The following is a 19,937-nucleotide window of genomic DNA, read 5'->3' as shown; positions in this document are numbered from 1 at the left end:
CCCATCAAAATATCGGACTAAAATTTCGTGTTAGACCCTTCCAGATGAGCTAGGAACTTGAAATTCGGAAATCTGATATCTAAAATTTAAAAATTTTTCGTATTTAGCCCCCTTCACTGACTGACTGACTGACTGACATTAATGTTTGCCCACTTCCAAGTGAGCTAGGAACTTGAAATTCAGCAGTCTGATAGCTATTAGGCTGCAACCCAAGGAAAAATTCAAAAAAGTTGAAATTTTTCATATTTAGTCCCCCTTCCGCCCATTCAAATTATCGGACTGAAATTTCGTGTTAGACCCTTCCAGATGAGCTAGGAACTTGAAATGTGGCAGTCTGATAGCTATTAGGCTGTATCCTAAGGGAAAATGCCAAAAGGTTGGCAATGTGGTAGCTGTTAGCGTGTGACCTACGGAAAAATTCCATAAATTTCGGAAAGTTCAAATTTTTCATATTTAGTCCACCCCCCGCTCAATAAGATTATCGGACTTAAATTTCGTGTTAGGCCCTTTGAGCCGGCAATCTGATACCTATTAGGCTGTATCAAAGGAATCATTACAGAAAGGCCAAATTTTTTATATTTAGCCCCCTCCCCGAATCAAAATATCGGACTCAAATTTCGGGTTATACCCTTCCAGATGAGCTAGGAACTTGAGATTCGGCAGTGTAATAGCTATTAGGCTGCAACCAAAAGTTGTAATTTTTCATATTTAGCATCCTCCTCGCCCAATCAAAATATCGGACTCAAATTTCGTGTTAGGCCCTTCCAGATGAACTAGGAAGTTGAAATTAGGCAGTCTGATAGAAATTGGGCTGTAAACCAAGGAAAAATTCCAAAACATTCCAATTTCTCATATTTACCCCTGCACCGCCCAATCAAAATCCTCTGCCCTACTAGCACCAAACAAAGTGGTGGACGCCATAATGCAGTACCCTACAATATTAAAATTTTGCAAAAATCTAGCTCCTAACCTGTAAGAGACGTAGAAATTGCAAGAAGTTCAAATATTTAACCTTTTACCCACTCAAAAATTCGAAATATTAAGCAAAATTTAATGACGGTGCAGACTTTCGTTTCGAGCTATCTTGCGGCTCAACGGTAATCGCTATCAATAAACGGATTGCACTTTTACTCCCTAAAATTAAAGGATCTACAACTTTGTTCCTATGACTTTTTGTCGTATCTCGACTCCTTCTACCTTAGATTGAGCTTCATTTTCCCGGTTTTGGTCATTTTTGTTAAATTTCCATAAATTATTTTACTGATTCACACACTCCTAATATGGGTAGATGAACGAAATTCAGCACGCTCCTTGGCAACATCATTAGCCATATGTAGACCGACTTTCGTTATTCTAGCTGCCTTGCAAATATGGGAAAACGGTGGGTACATGTGAAAACACTATTGAAATTTTAGCCTAATTTATGATTCTTAAGCAATTTATGCCGAAGCCCGTTGAGATACGGTAAAACCTCAAATAACAAAAATTATAGGTCGTTTCATCGTCAACCTGCCTGCAAAGTTTCAAGACTGTACCTGTCTGCTATGTTGGCAAAATTATTTTTCAATTTTGTGAAAAATGTACGAAATTTTACATGGGTCGAAATGTTCACCTCTTCCTATGGTATAAATGTGCGGGATACGAGAAAGCACCTAAGACAGTAATGTAGACGACTAAAAGGGACGTCTAACGCCGCAATCCATACCACGATACGACGCACCGTTTGCCCGCAATAAATTTCCAAATGAAAGCCTGCACTTTTAAGCATGCACATTGCCTGGCTAAATGTTGATTTTTTTGTTATTTTTATTTCCCTCCCCTTAAACTAAATTGTGGATGATGTGTTGCTGTGCGCAAGAAAATTAATATTTGTCGCAGTTACAACTTTGGCCTCCAACCAACGGAGAAATTGTAAAGAGTTGCATTGTTTGACGTTTTTATCTCCAGAAATTGTCGAAATCTGGAAGCAATTTTCATGATGGTGATAACTAACTTTTCGAGGATTTTGGTGGCTAAACTGTAAATCGTACCGCCAAATGGACAAGACGTTCGGATCCCATCATGAAGAGATCTACAACTCCGGTCCCGGGAATTTTAGTCGTATCTTGATCCCTTATGCCTTGGATAGAGCTGTTTTTTCAGATTTGACATCCATTTTTTACATTTTCCATAATTGATGTTACTGTTTTACACACTTACAAGACAGATAGAATCATAAAATTTGACAGGCTCATTGGAACGTTCGTGGATCATATGTGAGCAAAATGCATGATTCTAGCACCCTGTAAAAATGAAAAAAACGGATGTAATACGTAAACACTGTACTCCTAATCCAAGGTTCTAAACCAATCTTCGCTGAACTCGATGCAGATACGACAGAACATCAAAGAACGTAAATATAGAGCGTTTCAAACACGATAAACCTACCAAGTTTCAAGACTATAACTCCCCGTTACGTTAGGAAAATATTTCTTATCTTGTGAGAATCGTACGTAATTTGCACCACGTCCAAACGTTTAACGCTATCGTTGCTATAAATCGTGAATATACAGTACGAGAAAATATTATAGGACCAAAAATATACACAAATAAATGGGCCGTCTGGTGGCACAATACATTTTTCGTAACGAAGTACCGGTTCCTCACAGTAATTTACCATGAGACCACTTGTAATGTAGAGGAATTGGGGGTTTGGGGGCGCAGCCCCCAACGAGCGAAAGCGAGTTTGAAATCTTTATAAAACTGAAAGTCAGTCGGTATTTGATTGCAAGATTAAACATTTTTAGCCCCCTTTTATTTGGTGTACTCAATAATTGTAATCCTTGCAAGAATTTTGTTTCCTTATTAAACTCATTTACTGTAAGCTTCAAATTTTGTAAAATGATTCTGATGTTAATTTCTAATCATAATAATCTTACTTGCAATGAGAAGCTTAAATTAACTGGAAAGACAATAATTATACATGAACATACTTCCTTTCAGAACCGTATTCAGACCTGCATTTGTAGTGTAGCTAGTGATCACTCAGTGACGTTGCTCAGCCTATCACAAAGAAAATGCTACGTTCTTGCTTCAAGACATCTGTTTCCAGTCGTCACAATCAAATGGCGCCCATTAGATGATTTCATGATTGTTGGCTGCAGTGATGGCACAGTATATGTGTGGCAAATGGAGACAGGTATGTATGAACATATAAATATGGATAATTTATTGTAGCCTGATCCTTAAGCATTTATTGTTTTGAAGAAATCATCTTCGCTTTGAATTTTCTGAAAATATTTGCAGTCACTGACATAACTGGGCACACTAAAATACAAGCACTGAAGGACCTAATTTAGATGTTCATGGATGGGTTGAAATTTAGTGACTAATCAAAGTTTGTTTCTGATTCTGTATTTTGTTTTTCCACATTCACCATTGGAAAATGGTATGATTACTTTCTCAAAGCAGTGGACCTAATTTTAGACCTTTAATAATCACCGCTGTACACATCATAGAGTATCAACACAAAGAATGTGGTTACTTCATCCATTTTACGTGTTTAGCATAATGGGCATTGCACTCCAATATCAGTAGATTTTCATTAACATTATTATGTAGTGACCACTTTCTATTAAAAATATTACATCAGACCTATGATCATATGCTTTCAGTACATCATCTAAAGTGTTCTTATTTTTCACTATACTTTCAACTCTTGATTAACCGGGATAATGTAGGGTTAAGGCTTCCTGGATAAGTAAATTCGCAGTTAACCCACAAAAATTAAAAAATAGAACAGGCGTGCTGAAAGTACAGTTAAAATGATATTACTGTATTGATTTTTATTAACTTACCCAGTCCATTGTAGTAAAAGTAGCATTTAGCACAAATGAAATTAAATGGAAAAATAAACGGCACTTTTCATTGAAACTAATAAGTCGAAGAAAAATATTCAGACTACGTAACTTTACTCTTTCTGAAAATAATAAGTCGTGTTTTCCTGCTTTTATGTCTAGAAACACTTTTTCTTTATTTTGCTTACTCAAGTTTCTCAAAACAAGTTCCTCGGAGATGAGAGCATCATCCTCGCCCTCGATGTACTCCAGCAATGACTCTACATTTGCCAAGGCAGCCCTATGCGTAACTGTTTGTTGTGCTTGTATTACTTTAACTCCTAACACTCGTGTCCGGCTCCATGGCTGAATGGTTAACGTGCTGGCCTTTGGTCACAGGGGTCCCGGGTTCGATTCCTGGCAGGGTCGGGAATTTTAATTGTCATCGGTTAAATTCGCTAGCATGGGAGGTGGGTGTATGTGTCGTCTTCAACATTATTTCATCCTCAGCTTTGGACATGAACCTTATCTGAAAAAAAGGTCGCCTATGGGCGTCAAATTAAAAGACAAATATTAATTTATAGGGAGAGGAATTTGAGATGGGAATAATTAATAATGGGTGATGCCTTCCTCATGCAAAGAAAAGCTACAGCTAACACCATCCGCAGTGCTAAGAGAAATTATCTCAGGAGCCTAATGCAAGAGGCTGAAAATAATTTTCAGAGAAACAACTCAAGAGACCTGTACAAAGGACTTAAGAAGCAAACGACCCAGTACACAGCTCCTACCCTCATCCTCCACGGGCCAGATGGAAAACTTCAACTGAACAATAAAGACTGCACCAAAACTCTTGCAGATTATTTCCAGAAGCTACTAAACGCAGAGGAACCTAAAGAAAAGCTTATTTTCCATGAGCCTTCACACAGGAACCCTAATTCTCAACCACCTACGAGAGAAGAAATAAAGGACATCATCGCTGGTCGCAAGAACAACAAGGCTTCAGGTGAAGACGGCATAGTTGCCGAGATGTGGAAACATGCAGATGACCAGTCTTTGGAGAGCATCCATCAAATCATAAAGGACATATGGACAACAGAGTCCCTACCTGAAGGATGGACGTCTGCCGTGATTCACCCCCTCCACAAGAAGGGAAGTAAGACAGATCTCAACAATTATAGAGGTATTTCCTTGTTAGAAATTACCTACAGGATCCTCTCTGTAGCCCTGCTTAATAGAGTCACCACACAGCTAGACTCACAGTTAGGTGAATACCAAGCTGGTTTCCGTAAGACTAGATCTTGTCCAGAACAGATACACAATCTTAAGACAGTTCTCAATTACAAAAGCCGAGGTGGACATCCCTGGGTGGTGGTCCTAGTAGATTTTCAGAAAGCTTATGACTCTGTGGACAGAGACACCCTTTTCTCCATACTATGGGAACTTGGTCTGGATGGGAAGACCCTATGATTGATTCAAGCCACTCTGAGGAACACGACGTCCAAGGTCAGGTTCAGAGGTGAACTATCTGAAAGCTTTCCAATCAGAACAGGAGTTAGACAGGGTGATGGTCTCTCCTGCATTCTCTTCAACTGTGTCCTGGAAAAGATCATTAGAGAATGGAGAACTATGCTACCACCGGGACCTGGACTGAAGCTTGGGTACAAGAGAGACAACCTCATTGTCCCGTGCCTAGCCTTTGCCAATGACCTCATTCTACTGGCAAACAATATAGAGGAGGCTACCTACAACTTACAGAGTCTTTATTGTGTAGCAGTTAAGACTGGTCTGAAAATCAGCATCCAGAAGACTGAATTTATGACCAATATCAAGGAGGCCCCTTCTACAATTCCTCTCACAGACGCTACCATACGAAAAGTACCTGCGGTTAAGTACTTGGGAGAATGGATCTCTGCGAATCAGAGCGAGAACCCAGCCATAGATGACAGATGTACCAAGTTTGAAAGGGCTTATCACTCGTGTCGTAGTATCTATTCATCTAAGTGCCTCTCCAAGAACCTCAAGCTCAGACACTACAACTCGGTAGTCAAACCATCTGTTCTGTATGCTTCTGAGTGCCTTGTAATGGCTAGGAAGGGCCCACTTAGAAAGCTGGAGTTAAAAGAGAGGAAGATCCTGAGGAGGATATTAGGACCATTCAGAGAGGAAGGAGGCACTTACAGAATCCGCCATAATAATGAACTGTATGAACACCAGGAGGACATCGTCACGTCTATAAGGAAAAGGCGCCTGACCTTTTATGGACACTTGGCCCGTCTGGATTCCGAAAGACTCACCAAAAGGATATTCACAGTAACAGGAAGAGGCAAGGGTTCTAAGAACAAATGGATCACGTCAGTTAAGTCAGATATGGAACAACTAGATATCCCACCGGGACAAACTCATGACCGACTACTGTTCCGTCAAGCCATCCGACACGGAGTTTTCCCAACGTCCCTTACAAGTAAGAAGACTACAGGAACTAAGTGGACCGAGGAGAGAAAGCTGGCTCATAGTCAGCAAATGAAGGAGTATTGGAAGAAGAAGAAAGCAACAACTTTACCCAAGAGTAGATACGAGCCCCGTGGTCCTCAGTAGGCCTAAACGACAAAGAAGAAAGAAGAATGGGTGATGTTTAATTTCCAAGTTCCTTAAAATCATTTAAGACAGGTAAGCAACTGATCGGTAGTGTAAATGAATGAATGAATGAATAAGAGATGATTGGCAGTCCATTGTCCTGGAGACTGCTTGCTGTATATACACTGACTGACAGAGCAAATGCAACACCAAGAAGGAGTGGTCAGAACTTTATGCCAATTGCAGGGTAGACTGACGTCACTGAGGTATGCTCATGATGTGAAATGTTCCGCTGTGCTGCGCACGTAGCGAACGATAAATGGGACATGGCGTTGGCGAATGGCCCACTTCGTACCGTGATTTTTCAGCCGACAGTCATTGTAGAACGTGTTGTCGTGTGCCACAGGACACGTGTATAGCTAAGAATGCCAGGCTGCCGTCAACGGAGGCATTTCCAGCAGACAGACGACTTTACGAGGGGTATGGTGATCGAGCTGAGAAGGGCAGGTTGGTCGCTTCGTCAAATCGCAGCTGATACCCATAGGGATGTGTCCACGGTGCAGCGCCTGTGGCGAAGATGGTTGGCACAGGGACATGTGGCACGTGCGAGGGGTCCAGGCGCAGCCCAAGTGACGTCAGCACGCGAGGATCGGCGCATCCGCCGCCAAGCGGTGGCAGCCCCGCACGCCACGTCAACCGCCATTCTTCAGCATGTGCAAGACACCCTGGCTGTTCCAATATCGACCAGAACAATTTCCCGTCGATTGGTTGAAGGAGGCCTGCACTCCCGGCGTCCGCTCAGAAGACTACCATTGACTCCACAGCTTAGACGTGCACGCCTGGCATGGTGCCGGGCTAGAGCGACTTGGATGAGGGAATGGCGGAACGTCGTGTTCTCCGATGAGTCACGCTTCTGTTCTGGCAGTGATAGTCACCGCAGACGAGTGTGGCGTCGGCGTGGAGAAAGGTCAAATCCGGCAGTAACTGTGGAGCGCCCTACCGCTAGACAACGCGGCATCATGGTTTGGGGCGCTATTGCGTATGATTCCACGTCACCTCTAGTGCGTATTCAAGGCACGTTAAATGCCCACCGCTACGTGCAGCATGTGCTGCGGCCGGTGGCACTCCCATACCTTCATGGGCTGCCCAGTGCTCTGTTTCAGCAGGATAATGCCCGCCCACACACTGCTTGCATCTCCCATTCCGTGGCCAGCGTACTCTCCGGATCTCTCACCAATCGAACACATGTGGGATCTCATTGGACGCCGTTTGCAAACTCTGCCCCAGCCTCGTACGGACGACCAACTGTGGCAAATGGTTGACAGAGAATGGAGAACCATCCCTCAGGACACCATCCGCACTCTTATTGACTCTGTACCTCGACGTGTTTCTGCGTGCATCGCCGCTTGCGGTGGTCCTACATCCTACTGAGTCGATGCCGTGCGCATTGTGTAACCTGCATATCGGTTTGAAATAAACATCAATTATTCGTCCGTGCCGTCTCTGTTTTTTCCCCAACTTTCATCCCTTTCGAACCACTCCTTCTTGGTGCTGCATTTGCTCTGTCAGTCAGTGTATATAGAGAGAGATATGAATGACAGATATTGCCTATGGTTGACAAACTGCTAATTAAAGCCCTGTATAAACTGAGCTTAAAATATATTGCTGTGTTTATCTGTGCTAGTTAGATGGTTACTGGAACAAGTGTCGGTGACATATGAGAACTTCCATGAATTACAAAGAACTTCCATACTATTTTATTTCCAGGCCATTTAGATAGAGTATTGCAAGGTATTAATGCTGAGGAAGTTTTATATGCCTGCGATGAGAACACTACCACAGCAAGTATGGGAGAAGTGGGGCTAGCTAACCCTGCAATACACTTCTTCAGAGGGCTGCGACATCGTAATCTGTCTGCCATAAGACATGCTACCCAGGTATGTACAGAAACATATACTTTATTTGTAATGTAAAACATGACTGTTAAATTTCATTGACGTTTTATGATTGATTGAGGATTTAAGTTTTATACATAGTTATTGAAGAAAGCTATCTTCATTAATATTAATCATCTGATTAATTTTAATTTGATATCAGTTGCAATATAAATAATATACTGGTAATAATTTTACTATAACTTCCCCCTTATTTCATTGTATCAGTAAATGCTTGCAGCAGAAATAGTTTATTTCCATCCGTAAAGAACTAGTTGGATTTTGTATAGAAAGAGGATGGGGGTTCAAAATTGACTGAGGACTTGGTGGAAAATAAATGTTTAGACTTGTTCTTGCAAATGGTGGAACATCAGTGCATTCTGGATGATTGCTGGGCAAATATATATTCATCGTAGAGTTGTGCAAAGGAACAAAAGAAAAGGAAAAAGAGGAGGTTCAAAATGATTACCATCAATTGAAACAGTAGCTTCTAGAAAGCATGGTTGGAATTTGTAAATTGCAGGTTGTGCCAATTATCATTGCATATGGGTAACAGTAATTTAGTATTTGAAAATAACTGTGGGAGTGAAGTGATTCGTGTTGAGTGTCAGAAGATAAGGGTTAGAGGAAGGTTGATGCCAGAAGTGGAGGAGGAGCAATAATCTAATCCTTAGCTAGTCATCTGGTCAAGTTAACGACTTAAGTTTTTTGTGATTGTTGATCCAAAGGATTGTGCATGAGCTTGACATCATTGTTGGATGTTTTAGTGACCTGTAGTGTTTAACTTTCAATAATTATTTTATCTCACTTATCTTTTACCGTTAGGGATTCGGTGTGTGACAATGAAGTGACAATCAAAGGGCCCGTCTGTCTCCGCTGCAGTCGTTTTTATAAAATAAAAATATTTTGGCTTTGTGCGAATGATATTTAATACAGTGAAATTTTCTGCAGAGTAAAGTAAACTCGTGTCCTCATCCCGAGGTGGTTCAGCTCTTTTCAGGCACACCCCTGTTGGAGGTGAGCTGCATGTACCATTTCAACCACTTACCAGCCCTCCTGCCATTTTTAAATTTCTGGCAGTACCGGGAATCGAACCCGGGCCCCCGAGGACGGCAGCCAATAACACTAACCGTTGCGCTACGGAGGCGGATTTCTGCAGAGTGCAAAGCATTGACTGGGTGGGAGAATACGACAACATAGCAGCCGCTTGATTGGACAATTCTGAGTAGCCTCTTGAGGTCAAAACGCTTTTCATTTGACACAGACTGTAGTATTGCGTCCAATTAGTTGTGGCATGTTCCTTTCATTAATTTTTCCTTTTTCATCAATTCATCATATACTGTATTGGTCAACTCTTTCAGTCCTGACTGTATTATGTCTGAGGCTTCTTATTCATTCTCCTTTTCTAGCCAATAACCTCTTTCCATGAACGATTAAAGTTAGGATTAGTATCGCAAATTTGTCTCATCATTCTGGGGATGGTGCAGCTCTTTTCAGTCACCTATTCTCCACCAAGGGAGGTAAACTGCATATACCCTTTCAACCACAAACCAGCTCCCCACATCAATTGTAAATCTGATACAGCTGGTAATCGAACCCAGACCTCCGACGATGGCAAGTAATAGTGTTAACCGGTACATTATGATATGTGGTGGTGATTGTTTTAACAAAAAGTACAACTAGGCAACTATCCTCTATTAACACTAATCAGGGAGAAAAAATGGAAGGGGTCGGACACTTCGAAAAATAAAGGAATTGGCCAAAGAAAGGCAAAGGCCACGAAGCGCATAAAAATTAAACGCTCTAGGCCTCAGTACCCAATACATCCAGAGTTGGAAAGGAACAAGAGTTGACCAGGGGAGGTCCGATAGGATAGATGAAAGTGAGGAACCTCGCACAAGTAAACGGAAGCAATGCCAGGTCTCAGCTAAGGGTCCCATGGTTGCCAACCCACGCTCCCAAGTTATGAGACCCTGGGGCACATTTTAGTCTCCTCTTATGACAGTAGGGATATTGTGGACGTTATTCTACCTACAGGAGATTATGGATATAGACATCATTAGTATTAAGACAAAGTGCCAATCTTATTGATTTGCCCTTTAAACATAATTTCCTCGCACCACCTCCTGATCTGTTTCAACTAAGTATTTGTTTAATACAAATGATATGATATTTACAGCGTGGTCTTCATCAGCTTCAGCAGTTACACCACCACACAAACCAGGATGGCATAGATCAGCAGAAAAGTCGCACCTTGCCACTGGACATTCAAGGGCTCCGCACTAATCCCAAAGACCCTGAAGCTCACATTCTGTGCTTTGATATTGAGGCACTCATAGGTAGGTGAAGTAATACAGATGAGTAGGCAGGTAGGACTTACTATTGAAAATCAGTTAGTCTGAATCATTTGATTATTCCCTCATGAAATGTCGAAATGTAATGTGTTTTTTCATAGCTCTGTTTGTGTGGTGCATTTAATATATTTCAGAACCTATTATACTATCACTTGTAAAAATATATACATTTGAGACATTTGGGATCATGAGATGAGTAATTAACTGAACTTCTTCTTTTGAGTTTGAAAGGCTAAACAGTGGTGCCTCAAGGCTTATTTAATACCTGTTTCATCATCATTCTGCGGGAATAATGTATTGAAGGTAGAATGTTTGTTTAAAATAGCTGCCCAGAATATTAAGTAAGAGAATCTAAAACTGAATTCAGACCCAGTACACCAGGTAGTGTTGTGAGGTCAGTCCTTGGCAGTCCCAGTCCTAAACATTTTCTTTGTGGATCATTTTCTCAAATATTCTCTGCATCTCCACCCATTGTCATTACATAACCTGCACTCTTTTGAAGCGTATTACGATACATAGATCAACTTCCCTTTAGTATATCCTTCTGTAATTGGTGTTGAATTGATAATATGTTGTGATCCACCACTTTAAGCACTGTATTTCTGTCACATCTTGATCTTAATGTATCATTTTTCATTCCATGTTCATGTTCTAGCTTGATAATACACGTATGTTCAGAAAAAAAAAAAAAACAGAACATCTAGAAAGACTAGAGACAGGAAGTTCATATTGACAAGACATGTTCATTGGTATGTTCTGCAGAAACGATTAGTATTTCAGTCACCTAGGTTCAGCAAGTGTCCTGTTGCCTAGTAGGCACTGGGTCCTCCATGGACACTGATAATTCGTTCCTTGCGTGTGATGGCATCGACGCATATAATGCACGAATGGTGTCCTGGGGTATAGCCATCCATGCTGCATTCACCTGGCTTCACAGTTCATCTTTGGTGGTTGGCATTGGGTCAAAGGGCTGTACCTGTTTCTTCACCATATCCTACACATTTTCGATTAGCGACCAAGTCCGGTGATCGGTCGGGCCAGAGCAGCAGTCTGACATCCTGTGACAACAAGAAGGCACGTGTTCTTGCAGCAACATGTGGTTGCGCATTCTCCTGCTGAAATATGGCACCTGAGGTGTCGTGCAGAGAGGGTATGGCTATGGGTCACAGGATGTCAAGCCGATCCCACGGTCTAACTTGCCTGCCTCTCACCCGGAGGGCCCGGGTTCGATTCCCGGCCCGGTCAGGCATTTTTACCTGGATATAAGGGCTGGTTCAACGTCCATTCAGCCTACGTGATTATCTTGAATTGAGGAGCTATTTAATGGTGAGGTGGCGACCCCGGTCTAGAGAGCCAGGAATAACGGCCGAGAGGATTCGTCACACTGACCATGCATCACCATGTAATCGGCGGGCCTTCGGGCTGAGCAGTAGTCGCTTGGCAGGCAAAGGCCCATTGGGGCTGTAGTTTGGTTTGATTTAGGAGTGTTTGTAAGATTATAATTGTACAAATTTCATTTTTGTTCATTTTTTTAAAAATGGTTTTCATTCCCGGATTTTCCATTTTTCCGTGTTGTACTTTTTTTTTTTGTGGTCCTTCAAAAATGGAGAATCAAGGTTCCACTGTATAAAGAACCTTATTTACTTGGCTTCAGATATATTTCAAAAAGATTCTCTGTTAATTTTGAGTTCTTAATGTTTGTAAGTTTTGCTCTGAGGATATCGGTCAAATTTCTAAACATAAATATTACCATAGTTAGATAAAACCAGCGTATCCTTGTGAGAACACTTTCCCCTCACATCTAAATGAAGGGTAAAAGATGTTTGTGAAACACATTTGTGTAAACAAATTATATAAACCTTACTTTAAATGAAAAAATATGAATTTTACACTCTCTCTCTCTCTCTCTCTCTCACTCTCTCTCTCTCTCACTCTCTCTCTGGTAAAAATGTACTTGAAACAATTTTTCAAAAATTTCTGTTCAGTATTATTTATAAAAGTTCTTGGAGATAATAGTTTACAACATTTCCTTAAAAACAACATTGGAAGTAATGATACAATCTTCCTTGACAGTTTGTTTTTCTCTTTCCTTAATAGATACAAAAATATTAGTAAAACCTTTTACTGTACAGAAAGCTACATGTAGTAGTCCGTATGAGAACACGGGATTGGGCAATTACAACCTTGCTCTTTGCAGCGTGTGACTTTTTGATTTATTAGTGGTCATAGTATATGCAAATTAAATGGGACAAGAAACATGCTAATAACAAACAAAGATGGCAAAATTTGGTACTTACAAAAAGCCTAGAATGTCTTCTTTATGACAGATCGACAAAAAGTAAAAAAAAAAAAAAAAAATAGTCCCATGGCAAGCAGTAGATGACAGGGAAAGTAAGACCTGCACAACTACGTATTTCCCCCCCGGCAAAGGTGGGGCTATCGTCAGAAAAATTGTGACACCTTTTTAACAAATTATTAATTTTGGTAAAGTAAAACTGCAATTTGTCACTATCCTGGAAATTCTCTTTCTTTTGATACCTCATTTGTTAAGATTGGTTGGTTGTTACAGTTGTGAAAGGGATCTATGCTATAGAAATAGAATGTATGATACAGAAACTTAGTCTGACCAGGAATAAACTACATCTATTACTTCAATACATGCTTCTAAGCCTTTTCTTTTCTTTTTTCTTTTTTTTACTTCTGAATTTTTACCCTGTTTTCTCTTCTATTAGTACTCATTCTGTTTGTTAGTTGTTGAGAAGTGATAAACAATGCGCTAGTACTACAGTGCATGTGAATCCCTTTCATCATACATTCAAACAGGCAACCTGCAGATCTTACCCAATTTCTCTCTCATACGCATCCTCTGGCCGTTCGTGTTACACCATTTAAAAGTGCTGCTACGCACACGGCTGAGGTTCAAATCCCAGTCGATCGTGGGTTGAGATGTACATCTCAAGAATCACATAGCATCCAGTCTTAAACCCCTGCCAAAACCTAAAGTGAGCCTGGATGGCAAATGCAAACAAGCATGGATTTTGTGAATCTCATCCTGATATCTTATTCCATGCCTATAGCACTTGGACAGGTAGATGTAGGCAATTCCACAGTCGGGATAGGAAAGGCCTAGAACTGGGAAAGTAACATTTATGACCTTTGCATTTGCCATGCATGAAAATGAAAAGAGAAAAACAAAACTCTGGTTTGCTTCATGTTACAATGATGACCATCACTTGTAAGAAAACTGAATCTGCTCTCATCTCTAAACATTACAATGTACCATTTAAACCGCACATCATCATCAGCGTACAGTTCCAGTTTCTCATGAATGTTGATAAGTCTCTTCAACGCTCCCCAATTCATAACTCCATTCGAACTCCAGTGACTCCATTGGAGATGTCCAAAATATGCTACACTGGTTCTGATCTGTGCTCTGAAAGTTGTACAGTGTGTATCAGAAGTGATGGCACAAAGTGAAATCGTGGTGCATACATGATAGAAGCAAAAACATCTTGCTGAAGATGGGGTCATAGTTGAATCATGTGCGGTAAAATGGCATACTTACGTTGACACTCTGCTTCTTTTATGATTGCTTGTACAGATGGACATCGTGTGCTTTATGCTTTTGTACACCCGTTGTTGTAATCCTAGTTAATACCAAATAACCAAAATACATCTTGTAGCTCATTAACAATAGCTTTCACTAAACACATTGTCTGCTCTTCAGCTTTGAACAAGGACACTGTTACATGATGCATTACAGTAGATGAGGACAACATTTTGAGCACCACTTCTACAGTATTGTACTTGTAACGCTGTCCTCATTGAAAGCTGTACACCAGCCTCTGTCATTAATAAAAGCTATTGTTTAGGAGGTGTGTGTCAGTTCTTTGGTACTAAGTAGGATGACTGCACTGGGTGTGCGAACGCGTAAAGCACAGAATGTGTCCATGTGTGCAAGTAGTCACATCAATGGCAAAGTGTTGACAGATATCTGCTATTATATATTGTGACTATTGTGACCCCACATTCTCTTTCTCCTATTGCGTATGGTCCATTGTGGCTTGTGCTATCATTTCTTACTCACCTTGACTAGTCAGTCAAAGGTAAAAGCAGGCAGGATGCTTCAGCATTTTCTTCAACAATTTATAGAATGCTAATGCTGACTGCTCCACTTTTCAGCTAATTTACCTTGACACCTCCCTGTTATGAACAGTTCATTGGAGCGCTTTATGGATCTTAAGTTTCATTCTATTGACTAAGCAACAGCTATTTACCATACTTCTTCCGTTTGTATGCATGCTTACGGAAGTAGGCTTAGTATACATCAAATGCTATATTGGACATACATCAAAGAGTATTATTGTATCTGAGTTTCATGTAAAGATTTAAATTGGAAAATGCGTAAACTGTACATTTTATTTGTTGAAGCAGAAATTAGAAAGTAGTGGACTAGTTGATAGTTCTGTTGGTCTCCTATTAATGGTGTGTACCGCCTGGTATTGAACATGATTGTATGATTGAAGTGTTGTTAGTTTGGTGGTGGTGGGTGGTGGCTATTGTTTGCAGTCCAGTTGCTGAGCGAGGAGTACAGCACCATGTCTCCTGGCACCCTGGAAGCTCAGGGACTCATCAACCAGGCCGAGTATCAGAAGGTAGCAGCTCTCACCATGTCGGCATCACCTGATGCTCATAAGAAGATTGCAGGTATGCCAACAGCAGCTACTGCCATTATACTTCATTATAAGCTGACTGTAAGCTAAGCCATGGTGGTTTTCATTCTACCACTGAATTTTTCATCTTCCCTTTAATTCTCCATTCATTTATGTGATCATTTTTGACTTCAATACATAATTTTCAAATCTTTACTATTTTCTGTACTCTAAAATTTTGGAATTACTAAGTCATATTTCAGGAGCTTAGTGTGAAACTAATAAAACTACAAATCTTAAACTTTTCAGGAGAAGTAAAGTAACATTAAAAAAAAAAAAATTACAAATACGGTATGTTGGTATTTCACATTTGATCTGTTGCAAAGAAAGGAGCTTAAAATAGGATTTTTCATTTTTGAGATTTTTGAGGTTCTAAAATATTGGCATAAGATACCGAGTATTAAAAAAAGTAAATAAATAAAAGGAGTTCATGCTTCTCGGTGCAATACTTAATAAGAAGATATAAAGCATGATCAAAAAGTTTCTGTTTGAGGGCGTTGCTACAGCGGACATGCAACGAAGTTTGACTCCGATGCGAGTATACAAGCACGGACATGTGGGCTAAGAGATTAGTGAGGCAGTCGTGTCATGCCGAGGTGCATGCATTAAATGCTGCTAGACAGAACCAGTGTGCTGTTATTCTGATCTTGGTTGCCGAAAGACAAACACCAGTGGACATCCTTGGAGAATGAAGACTATGTATGGAGCAGCATGTCTGTCAAAAACCACCATTGTGGAATGGTGCACCAAGTTCTGTGCGGGTTGCGTTTCGATACAAGACGCCGTCGATCTGGGAGGTCAGCCTCATCCATTATCCGGATGTATTTATCCAGTATCTTCTCCATTGCTTTTAGCTTGAAGGAGTTTAATTATAATGGTCTATAGCCTTTGGCTTGGGCATAATTTGCCCTTCCAGGCTTTGGTATATGTGACGGTTTATTCGAGACTCGCGTACACAAATAAATAAAAATAATAATATCATAGAATAATAATGATAATAATGATAATGATAATAATAATAATAATATGAATAAAGCAATGCCGGTAGTAAATAAAATAGACACTTAATAATATGAAAAAGGAAATAGAAAATGACGCATGGGCGGTGAATTCACATCAGAACGTGGAAACGTTACGAGTATCCTTCGATACGCAATATTAAATCAAATACAGGGAACACTTACAGGCCTAAAAATGACAACTAAGAGAGGAGAGTGGAAAGTGCTTGGAAGCCCTATGAGGTCCATGGGAACGTATGACGTTATGGGGGAGAAAAGACTTACAAGAAACACCCTCTAGCTCAACTATATTAAAAATAACAAACGAAAAATTACAAAACAAAGTTAAATCACAAAGCAGCTGATACTTAACGCTTTTGACAAACTGATACAATTACAAATCCAAAAACACAAATGAATGGATTGTTGAATTTAAAAAAAGGTGAAAGACTTGAAATTATAAACAGCGGGAATCTAGGGCAAACTCGGACACATTAAATTTTAAAACTTTAAAAATGACATTAAGCAAGGAAATACCAAAATACCAAAATAATTAAATTACATTAAACAAAACCAGAAAACATTGAGATTAACATTGAAATAACACTTGCCCAATAAAACTGGGGTTCCCGAGGAGAGCCCTCGAGCACACGTGCTCGCTAGGGCGGTCGGATGTAAAGGACGCCGAGCACACGCATGATTTTTCTGAAGCCGGCTGAAAGTCCGGAAATGGCCCGATCACAACCGACCAATGGGAAACAATTTCCACTAGATTCCCTATATTTTCGCCAATAGGAAATCTCGTTATTCTAGCGAATGAAATTGCATGACCATTATGGTCATATTAAGATCGTTAGCAACTTCTCAGGAATTCCTATTGCGACATCTATAATCTATTTCAACACCCATAACCGCACATGCGGTATAGGATGTTTCACAACTAAAGCACCTTTACAATTTCATCAGATTACAATTTTGACATATATAATTATAAAAAATAATTTTCAAATAATTTTTCAAGAAATTCTCAAGTTAAAATGTCCCACGTCTTTTTAAATGCTTGCTGACATTAATTTAAATTATCAATTACATAAAATTTACATACAAAAAAATAACAATTCTCGTATCTTGCAATGTTCATTCACAGTTTCATATTATCTTGATGTTTCCCTAAAAAAAGTTGTTACAATTATTCAAATATTCCAGCAGAGTCCAGAGTTACAACCAAAAATGAAATCCATCAGACATGTTAAATTAAAAACTTTAAAATTGTATTTCCCATAGTTGCCCATTGTTGTAGTTCTCCGTCTCACCACATATTACAGTATAAATACCTCTTTAGCCTTAGACCATGATTTTGGCACATACCCCAGAGCTAGACTTGTTCTAAAAAGGTCTGTCAGGGCCTTGGTGATTATCTCCCATCCTTCCTGCAGGAGTATTGCGAGTATCTCATCTGGCCCCAGAGCCTTTATGGGCTGAAACGTGTTAATTGCCCACTTCACATGGTCAGGCTTAAATAATCGGTCGGCACAGTTCCAATCCGCTCTTCGTGGTCTGGCCTCTGTTTCAACCATATCTTCCCCTTCTACTTCCTCAGCCTCAGGAAAATGACAAGCTAGCAACACCTCCAGCGTCTCCTTTCCCGTCTGAGTGTATGTTCCATCAGGTTTTTCCAGTGTTCCCACTTGATTTATATGTACCTTTTTAGGAACCTTCTGGAGCCTTGCTGCTTCAGTGTTTGATTCCACTTTCTCGCAAAACAGTCTTCAAGAGTTTCCTTTTGCTCTCCATATCTCTAGGTTATACTCGGTGAGTTTCCTATGATATACGTCCCACATGCCATCTCTTGGTGATTTTTATACAATGTTCTAACCCGTTTCTTCATTTTGGCTAGGTTGTTATTCCACCACCTAACATTTTTGGCAGTTTTCTTTTCTCTAAGGGGACAATTGTCATGGTATGAGGCTAAAATGGCCTCTTCTAATTGTTCCACTGCCTCATCCAATTCGCTCTGTCCCCGTACATTTGTTTGGATCTTTTGTACAGCCTGCCCTAGAACTTCTCTGTATCCATCCCAGTTCGTTCTTTTAGTATCTCTGTACAATTCAGTATCACATTGCCTCGCAATTATCACAAATTGGATATGCTGGTGGTCTGCAAGAGTGGCTCCTGCAGCACCTTCCAATCCTTAATGAAGTTTGCCATATGCATGCTGATCAATGTGATGTCTATTACCTCTCAACGATTCTTATTTATGAATGTCAGTATATTTCCTAGGTTTAGTATTATCAAATCTGATCTAATAATAAACTCTAGCAAAACCTCACCCCTTGCATTGCAGTTGGTACTGCCCCATGCAGTGTGATGTGCATTTGCATCTGCTCCAAGTGCTAGGTGTTCACCTTTCCTTTTTGCTTTGCAAATCAATTCTTCAACATCTTCCGATGGAGGCGGATCCGTTGAGCCGTATGGAAGGTACACAGAGCCTATTGTTATTTCTTTGGGACCTTCCCATTTTCCAAGTTTTATTTTGGCCACCACTAAATCCTTTGAACAATGTTCCTGTAACAGAAGACATTTTAATTTTCTGCTCTTGTATAAGAGCCACATCAATAGCTTCGGACTTGATCTTCCTTACACAATTGGCAACAGCTGCTTTTTTATGTTAAAGCTTGGCCTGAAGAACTTTCAGCACCATCCTTGCCAATGCTAGGTTTCATGTTTCCCTTAATTACTTGAAATTTGATCTGCCCAAGTCCAAGCTTGGCCTTAAGGCCTCTCTTCTTGAGCTCTTCAAAATCTCCTTCATTAAGGGCCAAAACAATTGTCCTTCCTGTGTCATCAGTAGTTGTCGCATTCAGCACTCTTTCGTCAGAAGTTTGGTGTCATGCTGATGTATTCTGACAAGAACCTTCATCTTGTCAAATGTAGGTGGAAACTTGGTGATGACCTTTGTAATATTCAGCACCTTCTTGACTTCAGCCGCCTCTAAATTCTTCCCTTTCCAAGGATTGCAATTGGCTACTGTCTGTTCAAACCAACTTTTTGTTTCTGGATTTCCACAGATCAGTACCATTGCTCCACTTTCCACTCTTGGAGACTCGAGGAAGCCTGGAAGACATCCGCCCGACAGCGGTTTCATCTGTGCTATCAGAACAGATGAGAGTTCTTTCACGTCCTCCTTATTCAGTTTCCCATCTGGAAAGGTTTTAGGTAATATGGCTACCTTGATTGAAGTAAGTCTTTCCGAAAAGGACATGACCGTTTCTTCTTTCTGTTTCTTGGTGGGCGGTTTTATGGCTGAACTTGATGGCGTACTATGCTCCGACCTTAGCATTTTGGGCGTTGTCGGGGGGATAGTCTCTCGCCGATCCCTGTTCCTTGGCTTCTTCTCTGTCAAAGTTCCAGCCGCTATTTTGGCTTCTTTCCTTACTTTCTTCCTTTCCTTATAATATGCACTGTTGCAAGGTCGTCTGTCGATATGTAATCTTGATTTTCGATGTAGAAATCTTCAGTGCTGTCTCTACGGACGTTCCTGATTTGCTTG

The 19,937-nt window shown here is 40.4% G+C and overlaps 1 protein-coding gene across 3 annotated transcripts in view; it reads left to right on the top strand.

Moving 5' to 3' along the window:
* Positions 1-19,937, top strand: part of Rbcn-3B (WD repeat-containing protein Rbcn-3B) — a 438,089-nt gene that overhangs the window by 217,283 nt on the left and 200,869 nt on the right. For 2 of the 3 annotated variants that reach the window (XM_067147118.2, XM_067147117.2), the window contains exons 14-17: positions 2,983-3,178; positions 8,157-8,326; positions 10,503-10,662; positions 15,247-15,384. In XM_067147118.2, coding sequence (XP_067003219.2) covers positions 2,983-3,178; positions 8,157-8,326; positions 10,503-10,662; positions 15,247-15,384 — 664 coding nt within the window. The remainder of the gene's footprint in view (positions 1-2,982; positions 3,179-8,156; positions 8,327-10,502; positions 10,663-15,246; positions 15,385-19,937) is intronic. The other variant, XM_067147119.2, reaches the window with a different exon arrangement.

This window comes from Anabrus simplex, chromosome 5 (assembly GCF_040414725.1).
Source record: "Anabrus simplex isolate iqAnaSimp1 chromosome 5, ASM4041472v1, whole genome shotgun sequence".
NCBI lineage: Eukaryota > Metazoa > Arthropoda > Insecta > Orthoptera > Tettigoniidae > Anabrus > Anabrus simplex.
The sequence above is the reverse complement of the archived record's forward strand: the minus strand, read 5'-3'. Positions and strand labels throughout refer to the sequence as shown.